Source organism: Polypterus senegalus, chromosome 10 (genome assembly GCF_016835505.1).
Source record: "Polypterus senegalus isolate Bchr_013 chromosome 10, ASM1683550v1, whole genome shotgun sequence".
Classification (NCBI taxonomy): Eukaryota; Metazoa; Chordata; class Cladistia; order Polypteriformes; family Polypteridae; genus Polypterus; species Polypterus senegalus.
In genome coordinates, this window is record NC_053163.1 from 5263660 (window position 1) to 5275768 (window position 12109).

Below are 12109 nucleotides of genomic sequence, written 5' to 3' on the forward strand. Positions count from 1 at the left end.
CAGAATTAACGATATTTACATAAAAAGGGTGAATTGTATAGGAGCTGTAGCACTTCATGCATGTAATTGGCTGCCTAGCTATACCTTGGCCAGGTGTGTTACACACATTGTTCAAGTCAGGCACAATTATTGTGACAAAGGGCCTACGAGTGAATGAAAGCTTGCTTGGCTGGAGAGCCAAACTAGTATTAAGGGTGTCACTGTCTAAACACGTACCTACTGCACTGTGTATATATAGACTCAGGTCTGCTACTCCATTTAATGTACGGTCTTAATATTCATTGTCTGTTGCTGGTAATGCACAATTGTCAATAGTTAAGATGAGACATATAGGGAAGAACTGCAATGTACTCTGTACACAAATTTAAACTTGAAACTTACTGAAGGCGATGAGAAATTTGCCATATCCTCGCCTCTGATAGGGAGGCAAAGTGAGAATGCATGCCACATTGTTGCCATCTGGAGACTCTTTCTCCTATGAAACAAGAAAAAGGAAAATAGAAGGTTGGGTTGTAGTAGAATGACTTCACTACCCATATACGTGAATTAAAAGCAGCTGACCTAGAAACTTCTAACTAGGCCATAATGCACACACGGTACCAAAAAGACAGACAGTAAGTCAAATGCAATGAGCAAAACAAAAACAGTGAGAACCGCTTTATTAAAAACACACAACTTCATTGCAAGCTGCTCCCAGGGGATATGCTACTCCCTAATAAACAAGTGTTCAGAATGAATGGGACGTTCTCAAAAATCCACATTAAAACATAGAGATGTAAAACTCAGTGTCTATAATGTGTATGGCACAGAAGCATAAAAAAAAAAGCTGTCAAAGTCCATGAGACACTAAACAAATGGAATCATGAAATTGTGTGAGGAGGTGGAGGAATAAGGTTGGATTCTGGGGGTTTGTGTTCCATTGCTCCATGGCCAGATCTACCATTAGGGGCACATCATGGAGTCCTGTTCAGAATGGGACCTTAGCATATGCAAGGAAAAAGCATACGGTTTGACTGACAGGACAGGCACCAACACGGCTATCCAGCAACGTACTCCTAGTTCACTTTGATTTTCACAATTTCAAATGCGTCTAATCAGACTTGAATATCTAGGCAGGTGTCTAATATGTCACTTTAGGAGTCTGAACATTTGATGTTTAACCGCATGGCGAAAAAGCAAAAGAGAAAATGGTTGTTAATTCAAAATTACTTTCATAATGCAGCAAAAAAAAAAAAAAAGAAATCAATGCAAAAGGCAAGGTTTTGTGAAAAACAATCCTACATTGACAGCTTTTCAAAAAAAAATACACCAAAACAACGGCTTGAACATGCCATAAAAACTGCAGTGGAGGCGAATGCAACTAATCAAACAGCTAGTCTGGTAAAGGCCAATATTGTCAATTCTAAAAGCTTTAACACCGACATAAATGTGAGCAACAATGTGGTGGCCACTAAAGACTACAAGACGCATTAAACGACGCCTCACCTGAATTAAGGGCTCCCTATATGGTGCAAAAAACAAACGAAAAATGGATCAGTTACATATTACTACAAAGTTTTACAAAGGTGTACAGTAATCCCTCGCTATATCGCGCTTCGACTTTCACGGCTTCACTCCATCGCGGATTTTAAATGTAAGCATATCTAAATATATATCACGGATTTTTCGCTGGTTCGCGGATTTCTGCGGACAATGGGTCTTTTAATTTATGGTACATGCTTCCTCAGTTTGTTTGCCCCGTTGATTTCATACAAGGGACGCTATTGGCGGATGGCTTAGAAGCTACCCAATCAGAGCATGTATTACATATTAAATAAAACTGCTCAATGATATACGATACGCTTCCCGCACGGTGCTTGATTGCTTTTCTCTGTCTCTCTCACTCTTGGACATTCTCTGCTCCTGACGGAGGGGCTGTTTGCCTAGTGGATATGGACGCTCCTCTAAAAAATGCCGCTTTATCGCGGTGCTTCGGCATACTTAAAAGCACGTATTGATTTTTTGATCGTCTGCTTTTATCGCTCTCTCTTGGACATTCTCTGCTCCTGACAGCGCTCCTTTGAAGAGAACACATGTTTGCATTCTTTTAATTGTGAGAAAGAACTGTCATCTCTGTCTTGTCATGGAGCACAGTTTAAACTTTTGACTAAAGGGTGTTATTTCATGTCTAGAGGGCTCTAATAACAACAGTTTGGGAGAGTTTATAAGGGCTTAAAATATATAAAAATAACCATACAAAAATATGGTATCTACTTTGCGGATTTTCATCTATCGCGGGGGGTTCTGGAACGCAACACCCGCGATCGAGGAGGAATTACTGTAACTGAGGTTAATTGGGCTATCAGAAGTTGGATTTCCCATACAAGTGATGTTCCACTCATCAAGTTGTTACATTCATATACAAATGAACAAATAAATGAAGGTGATGCTGAACAGATTTTTTTTTTTCCCCCTACTTCAATCCTTTTACCAAATTTATTATTGATGACCAGTAACGGCACACTGATAGAAAGATAACGTGCAGTGAACACACGTGACTTGAGCATTCATAGTTTTCATCCTCTTTCTCTGTACATTTAGCATTCGTTTGCTGCAACTCTCTTCTCCACCCTAGAGTCCCGCTTCTTCTCTTCTTTCTTCTCCATCTTTTCACGGTAAAACTGATTAAGTCCGTGTTTGTGTTGCAATTACTTAGTACGTTTAGTACGTTTTCTTTAATTTTTCACTTAAGCCTTCAATTTGCCTCAAGAATGATTTAAGATAAAGAGAAGGGAAAGTGACGGTGAAGGAGGTAGGGATGAGAACGGCGCCTGTACGCCCTGCTGCGCGCTGCTGAGAGTTGATTTAAAATAAAATAAAAAATAAAGAGGAGTAACTTTGGAGGTCAATCATCACCCCGAAAGCGGATAGTAGACGTCACGTAGTATAGGTGTACCAAATTTAAGGTCAATAGTTCAAATGGTTTGTGAGCTACAGGTGATTGAAAATCCTGGACAGACAAACGAACAGCCACGGTAGCGTATTATACATAAAAGATGATCTTCATATTGAGTTTGTGCCTATCCCTAGTGGAGATAGTGAGGTGAGGGGTCTTTTAAAATTGAACACCCTGGGGCACGGAGACCAGGAACCAATTTACTGCTGAATGTTCTCACGTGTTCATTAGCATATGCAAATTAGACTTTCACTATACTCTGCATGAGTGACAAGAATGACTTTCTAAACCCGTGGAGAGTAGTAGCACTGCAGTGGCACCAACGGTTCTATGAGGCACGCTCAACACTGACTTTTATACCATCAGAGCAACGAATACGAAGATTAGGTATTCTCAAACTATGCAAAGCCCCAGTCAGGAAAGCTTTGTGAGGATGTCAGAACTATGGCCGACAGATCATACTTATTAGAACAATCTCTCTGTCGGTTTATTGGATTCACCCAGGATGGCCAGTGGCCCATCAAATTTTGGGGGTATTGGAGTTTTTCTTTTGTTTTAGACAGATGCCTTTCTCTCCCACTAACCTGCTTTAGTTGAGAGGGACAGTGACTTAATCTAACCCCAGGTCACAGGGGTATTTACAAGAACAATTTGTATTCTAAACACATCCTTTGTTCCAAGGGAAAACAGAAAACACGTGTCATCATCTATTGTGTATGAAGGCTCCTGGCAAGGTAATTATGTGCAAATGTCTGTAATAGTTTGTTTTTACAAAGCAAACCTCAGAGCTGCACGTAATAAAGTGTACTGAGTGACATGCGTAGTACGGGAGTGATTATTGGTAAACATTTTAACAAATTTCTATAACTTGTAAAACTCCTACCATTTTAAATTTCTATTAAGATATAGTACTAGGGTGTTGTACCGTGTTAGCCATTATGAATGTAGTGACAAGTCAAGCAAAAATGACCTCTTTTATTGGCTAACTGGAAAGATTACAATATGCAAGCTTTCGAGGCAACTCAGGCCCCTTGATTACGTCTCGCCTGAAGAAAGGGCCCGAGTTGCCTCGAAAGCTTGCATAATGCAATCTTTTGTAGTTAGCCAATAAAATAAAAAGGTTTCATTTTGCTTGACTTGTCACTATTAAATCTTTGACGGCTGAATATTTTCTTCCAAAAAGCACAGTTTTTTGAAAAGCACACAAAGCAAAGGTTTCATTTAAAATCAACATAAAACTTCTGTTGCTTCATGCAGAGGATGCAGTTCGCCATCTTCTGTAGGTGTCTTCACGTGGTGGGGCAACAGTGGCAGTCACAGTGAAATGCAGTCTGGTTTGTATCTCTTGTCATTGTACTTGTTTGCCTAGGAGGACCACCACCACTGTAGGCACGTCAGTTGCACAAACCTGCACCACAATCAGCTGATGCTAGTACGTCACATTCGCTTTCGATCACTGGTATCAACAAGTCAGAGTGCAATTCAGCGATAATATGCAAAACGTTGTCCATGGAGCATTTTGCTTTACACATTTGCTTCTCTCTCTCCAGATGTTGATTCCACTTTTGCCGTCGTTTGATCCTCTCTACTCACGCAAGCGCAGAAAATCTCACAGCCAACGCTCTTTCTAGCACGCAGAGTGGAATAAAAATATCGGTTTGTCACCGTGTACAGTAGATTACCGCCATCAGCACCTCCTGTTGACAAAAACTGACATCCACCTGAAAGAGTTAAGTTATACAGAAGTGTTTGATAAAGGAGAAAACAGCTAAAATGTCACTTACCGAACGGTCAAGCAGACTCTGCAGCTCCAAGACTGCACATTGTTAACATTTTAATATGACCTTTACATATCTGGACTTACAGTGCAGGTCAACTGAAGCTTAATGAAACAGTGCCACTGGAGTGTGAAGAGCTGCACTACAGTCCCACTGCCATGCCCTTCAACCCCCTCAGATAGAACAAGTGTGCCACATACTCATAAGCCAGTCAGACCAGCTCCTATGCTATTTTCTATTTTTGGTTCACTGACATCCCCTCTAATTTAACTGCCTTCTCATTCCTTCTGACACTCCCAACTGATTTAATTTTTTAATTTGTGTGACAAGAAGCTGAGGGTGTTTCACTGCCCCATACTACAGTGAACTTCACATGCAAGTCGCAAGTCCGACTTTAGAAGACACAATGTTCTCAGTTAACTGAAGCACCAAAACTACACAAACAATTGACCAACGTGAGGGTATTAACAGATTGCACTGCACACTGCCTGCTCTAATGTATCCATTTCTTTTGACTGCTTTAAAGACAGGATGGTGCAGTCCTGACAGTAACTACCGGGAAAGGTGGGTCACCCTGGCAGCGGATTACGGAAGTGACAACAAAGACAGGAGCTACCTAAGGCAATCTTTCCTAAACAGTCCAATGCCTATAAGCTCTACAATTTGTACCTGACCAGCAAGAGTAACTCAGCAGCACAGTTAACCAACTTGGTGTGAATTTACATTTGCTGACAGAACTGGTTTCACAGCATTTCTAAGACGTTACCACATAGCTTTATCTAATTAACAAGCAAGTACAGATACAGGATAGAAACAAACACCCTGGGTGGCTCACATGGCTTGAGGTCTATCCTCTTTTTCTTGGTCACCATGGCCTACCAACATATAGCCCAACACCAGAACTGTTACCTATGCAGGGACTTTCAAAGCTTCTGACGAGCTTTACCTTAAGCCTTCTTTGACCAAGACTGAAATGACTAGACTTGCTTATGTTCTTGTTAACATCTGCAGCAACTTAGAATTTTAGTTTAAAGATGTAGCTAGCCAAATTCCATGTTCTCTGACACAAAATGTGGTCAAGTGGGGAGGACTGTGCTTTCGTCACATCTAATAGATTAGGAGTCTGATTACTCAAAGGACACACAATGTGTGATTTTTTTAACAGATGGGTATATTGATCCAACATTGATAGGCCTTCATGTATCAAAGATTTTTGATCCATACTTTGATAAATGACTGACAACAGATTCAATAAAGCTGCCTGTATATTAAATTATACATACAGTACAGGCCAAAAGTTTAGACACACCTCCTCATTCAATGTGTTTTCTTTATTTACATTGGTAGATTCTCACTGAAGGCATCAAAACTATGAATGAACACATGTGGAGTTATGTACTTAACAAAAAAAGGTGAAATAACTGAAAACATGTTTTATATTCTAGTTTCTTCAAAATAGCCACCCTTTGCACACTCTTGGCATTCTCTCGATGAGCTTCAACAGGTAGTCACCTGAAATGGTTTTCGCTTCACAGGTGTGCCTTATCAGGGTTATTTAGTGGAATTTCTTGCCTTATCAATGGGGTTGGGACCAGCAGTTGTAATGTGCAGAAGTCAGGTTACTTGGACGATCATTTATTTTTCAACAGGACAATGACACCAAACACACCTCCAGGCTGTGTAAGGGCTATTTGACCAAGAAGGAGAGTGATGGAGTGCAGTAAATGGTCATGAGAATAAAGAAAACACATTGAAGGAGGAGGTGTGTCCAAACTTTTGGCCTGTACTGTACGTCCATACAAATGCACACACAGAAACATATGAGAGTAACTGAAGCACCAAAACACCACAATATGCGTTGCAAAAAAAAAAAAAAAAAGGTTGAAAAGAGGTTATCTTGAATACTTGGTCTTTCTAGATGCTTCATGTAACACTTCTAAAGCATGTGACTCACTGTGCAATGAACATAGTCTCTCGTTTTAAGAATTTATTGCTGTCATCTTTCCTGGAACATAATCCTAACAAGAGAAGCTCAAAACGCATTACAGCGTCACACACACACAAACATGTATAAATACACACACACACACACACACACATAGGGGCACAAGTGCAACAAAACACCAGGCAAATGTCAGCTCTTCATTACATTGCATACCTTGGAAAAGTAGCCCACAATATGAGCACCATGACGATCCACCTCTGTGAGGATGTAGAAGACAAAGGGTTCGACATCAAAGTACAAGGTCTTGTGATCCAGGAATAGCTTTGCAAGAAGACACAGGTTTTGACAATATATCTAAAAAGTAAGAAAGGAGGATTTAGTACGTCTTTCCGACTTCACTGCTGCTCTTAAAGCTATTAGGTTTGCTCTCCTAAGCACAGAAGGCAACCACGAAAATGTGGAAAATAAGGAGCCGGCAATGTGATGGAATCCCAGTTTATCCCCATCTCATATCTCCCACAAACCCCTTTAATTCTCGAGGCCATAAATTAGAGGTGAATGGTTAAAAGGAGTACCTTGTGATCCCTTCCATCCACTTCATAGACAGAGATATTGCTCTTTCTGTAAATCTCCTTGCCGGGGGGCTGTCGCCATTGGCACTGCGTCTGCCAGGAAGACAAAGAAAACAGAATGAGCAACAATCCCAGAAGGACTCGGCTACAAGTTACTCTAGAGAACTGCTTTCGGGGAACTTCTTTCCATGGAGCTTTACCCACGAGTCAAAGAAGAGCACTTTACTATGAGCAGCCGATTTTCAAATAGCTAAAAGAAAGACTCCTCACCCGAACGGCTTAAACGACTCTGATAGAAGATGCTCCAGACACACTAAGCATCATACAAAAACACACAACAAAACTTAAGTAATGCACTGAAATCAACATTTCTTAATGATATTTTGAGAATGAGGATTATTAAAGGAATGCTCCAGTCAAAAAATTGTTACTTGGAGAATGAAAGTTATGCCAGAATTGGCGTCTATAGTGACAACGCTGGACAACAGCAAACAATACCAAAAACATTCATTCTTTACTCCAGTCACATAATCCAGCTGTATGCGGACATTGTGCACAACTCGGAATATTCTTAAGTAAACACCTGTGGAAAATGAGACCAGTCCATGAACAGAAAGCACTTCTGAATTGAAGACAGGACCCAGGACCAATGAGGATGCAAGGTGGGTTTTCATTTCAAAAGCGCAATTCCTGTTTGCGCATTAGTCCGATATTCCATAAGTACTTAACAGAATTTAACAAAAAAAATGAATGCGTTGCAGGCAAGTGTAACACAATACTTTTTTTAATGGTTGCTTTTTAATATTGTTTGCTCTTTTCCAGTGATGGTATCCATAAACAGAAACATTTAACTTTGTTCTCCATGAAAGCAGCTTAAAAATCATGACAATCTATACAAACCACATAGGATAAATAACAAAAAATAAACTGTGTGTGTGTGTATGTGTAAGTATAGATTTAGAACACCCAAGATGTTTGTTTTTATGGAAATGCAAGCAGTTTAATGGCTTAATGCTTTATGAAATCAATGCACAGAACAAATGAACAATTGCAAATAAAAAAAAAGTCAAGGAATCACGAAGTGTAAAAAATTGTATTCAGATTTTGAATTCAAAGTTTCCACCTTTTGCTAATACAACAGCCAAACTGTGGTAACCCTTTTAATTCAAAGTGCAAGTCGCCAACTCGGCCTCCAGCAATACAACCCCAGACCACCACACTTCCTCTTCCATGTCTGACAGTTGGTGTCACCAACTCAATGGCGTACAAACACCCTGCATGATGAAGTGAAGATTTCAGATTTTGATTCATGTGTCCACAAGACTTTCTTCCAGTCTGCAGTAGTCCACAGCAGGTACTTCAAGGCCTTACTTTGTCCTTTAAGGAATGGCTTTCTTCCTGCCACTCTCCCCATCAAACCTGCAGCGCAAAATCTCCTCTGCACAGTTATAGACTGGCACTTGCCTTTCTCCACCACCGTTAAGCTGTGCTTTTCATGCAAGCTGGCGACCGACCCTCAGAAACTTGTCTTATGATTGGATTGTGAGTTTGGGTCTGGCAGATCTCTTCCTATCAGGGTTTCTTCAAGTTTCCAATCGCCTTTGAAATGTGTAGGACACAACTGTACTCTCCGATTTTTATTTGTTGCAGTTTCTCTAAATGAAATTCCTACACTTCTAATGGCAATAATGGCCTGTCTCATTTCATTTGTTAATTGCCATTTTCCTGCCATAACCACAGGAATTTACAACGTTCGACAGTGTAATATTGTCCAAGCAGTACTTCAGAGGGTGTAGTAACAGTCTGTTCCAACTCTGCTTTATGACAGACAGAGGTTTTTTTTTTTTCCTCTTTAAGTAATCAACAGAAGTCGGGTCACCTGTGCAAATTGTAAAATATACTAAAGTACACTTTCAGTTTGGCTTTCTCATCGGTTTATTCGAATTAAGTATAAAAATGTTAACACAACTAGTTACTAAACTTTTACTTTCACGTTTGCTTAGGAGGGCTGAGTTGGCTGCATGCTATGCACATGGTAGCCATTCAAGTATGTTTGATACATTTTGTGAAAATCAGCATTACCATGAGTCATTAGCCCCTTCTCTTTCTCCGGCATCTGCTCTGGCACTATGAGCCACTCTACCAATCTTGTGGAACAGATCACTGGCTTAGTGGATAACGCGCGTGTTCACTCCGGGATCATCAGACTTCACAAATGACAATGTAAATGTAGAATACCCTGAAGCAGGTAGGTGGCTAGTTGGCCAAGACCGGGGCTCATTCACGAGCTACCCCTTTTCAAGTAGCTCGCCAAAGGGTTAATGAATCCTACATAAATATGAAAGCTTGATTAGTCAAATTAGGGGTGGGTGATCTTTCCAAAAAAAATCATATCACGATCCACAATCTGAAATGCAAGCTCTCTTTTCATTGTGGGCATACACTTGAGAATATCCAGACTCAAACTCATCAAGACCTAAGTAACACTTTATTTTAAATATCAAACAAAGTTAAATTCAATTGTTCTCTCATTCACTACCTAAGCGGAGTTAAGGAAGACGCCCCGAAGCTAACGAGTGAGTGAGGAAGGCACCTCCGTTCGGCCCACTGCGCGTTTCTCGGATTCACACAAATAAAATCGGTACGGCAAGCAAACTATGATACACAGTAAAATGAGAGAAGGCGCAAAATCAACTGGAGTGTTCAAGAAAACTATAGAAAAAAACCGATCTAAATCCATTAACTAGTTCTCTCGTGAAAAGCGGACAGAGAGACACTGGATTTTATATATTATTATATTAGTAAGCATCCAAAATAATGAGCAGTTAAAGTTTCAACAGCATTTCTGGAGCTTAGTAGAGCCAGATAACTGTAAGAATCTTCACCAAGCAGCTCTGAAAATGTCTGCTTTGTTTGGGTCTCCATATCTCTGCGAGTCTGTGACCTGAATGTCATGAAATCAAAATTCAGGACAAGACTGACAGACAAACATTGAAATGACTCCAGACGAGTGAACCTAAGTGGGCTCCACTCCACCGTACACCTGCCTCTCTTGTTGAGTCATCTGACTAACTAAAAAACACATCACACATGCAACTGGACAAGTGAATAAAGTGACACAGTGACATGGAACAAAATGACAAATGAATAAGTCATATCTGTGGATTTGGAATTGTGTTGATTTGTTTTGACAGCATTCATGTTTTAATTCAGTAGTGTGAGGGACTAGAAAATGCATACAGACGTACAAAATGCGCTTGCAGTTGAACTCAAAAAACTTGTGTGATGTTTTAATGCAAAATGTGAGTTGTGGACACCAACATTTTGTAAACGTTCAGGCAAAACAAGCTTATTCAGTTTGTTTGGGTTGAAATAAGCGATGAGAAGAAACGTTAGAAAACATTAGGAGCGCTCTGCCATTTTCATTTTGTAAAAGTAGCTCTTCTGGCCTAGACACCGCCTCATATACAGTTTGTGTCTTGTAGGTTAGGAACCTCACCTCACCTCTGATGATTCATTAGACACAATGCAGCAAATTCTGCAAAGTGTAGATCATCTGTGACAATCTATAATTACAGGCACTGCTCCTAGGAATGAAGCTTGGAGCGGCCAAGTCCTGTGGCTTCATTTGAGAATGAGACGGCCACGCTAAAGAACTGGCCGCTCCGTTAGTATTTGAGAAGAAACGTTAGAAAAACAGGAGGAGCTCTCGGCCATTTTCATTTTTGTAAAAAGTAGCTCTCAGGGGGAAACAAAAATGTTGGAGACCCCTGGTCTAGACAGACAAAATTTCATATTCTACAATTGCTGAAGGCTGTGGGGCCACTGAACTCATCAATGAAATGTATTAATCTGGACACGGGTACAAAAAAAAAAAAAGTATTCTAAGCACTAAACATCCCATGCAGCACAGCAAAGATAGGCGTCATTAACAACTGGAGAAAGTATGGCTCAACAGTGAGTCTACCAAGATCAGAACGTCCCTCCAAGACTGAAGAGAAGACAAGGAGAAAATTGGTCAGGGAGGCCATCAAGAGGCCTGTAGCAACATTAAAGTCCTGGTTGTTCCCTACATGTGACAACAATCATTCATATTCTTCATACGTAAGGACTGTGGGTTAGGGTAGAAAGATAAAAGCCTTTTCTCACAAAGAAAAACATCAAAGCCAGGCTAAATTTTGCAAAAAAATGGTATACCCAGTCTCCCATAACCATTATTAAAACTATTTGGCCATAATTCCAAAATGTATGTATGGCACAAAAAATACAGCACATCAAAGGAATACCAGGACACCCACAGTGAAACATAGTGGAGGTGGCATCAGGCTTTGGGGCTGCTTTTCTTCCACAGCAACTGGGGCTTTAATCGCGAGGAGTTCCATGTATCAATCAATTTTGGGACAAAACCTTCAAGTTTCTGCTAGGAAGCTGAAGAGGACCCAAAGAATACATCAAAATCAACAAAACAATGGCTCCATCAAAGGAGGATTCATGTTCTGGAATGGCCCAGTCACAGCCCACCAAGACCTTTGGGGTGACCTGAAGAGAACTGTGCACAGGAGATGCCATCGGAATTTGACAGATCAGCAAGTAGGAGTAGGCAAAAAAAAAAAATCGTCAAGTCTAGATGTGCCAAACCGATAAGACTCTCACCCCAAAAGACAGTGTAGTAATAAAATCAAAAGGTGAGAGTCAATTAAGTATTAGTTTAGGGCAGCTGTGCGCAACCTGCGGCCGTACGGCCGCATGCGGCCGTGGGCAAGGACTTTGGCGGCCGTGGACGTGTATATTAAAGTGTACGTAATGGTGGCCGTGCAGGTGTAGGGTCTCTGGACTCCAGCGAGTAAGCCGGGCCGGGTCGGTATGGTGACGCCGAAAG

At 40.7% G+C, this 12109-nt stretch overlaps 1 protein-coding gene across 1 annotated transcript in view; it reads right to left on the reverse strand.

Moving 5' to 3' along the window:
• kat8 (K(lysine) acetyltransferase 8) overlaps window positions 1–12109 on the reverse strand; it is a 46538-nt gene that overhangs the window by 4767 nt on the left and 29662 nt on the right. The window contains exons 6-8 of the mRNA XM_039764984.1: window positions 7234–7323; window positions 6872–7012; window positions 382–475 (exon numbers count right to left, since the gene is read on the reverse strand). Coding sequence (XP_039620918.1) covers window positions 382–475; window positions 6872–7012; window positions 7234–7323 — 325 coding nt within the window. The remainder of the gene's footprint in view (window positions 1–381; window positions 476–6871; window positions 7013–7233; window positions 7324–12109) is intronic.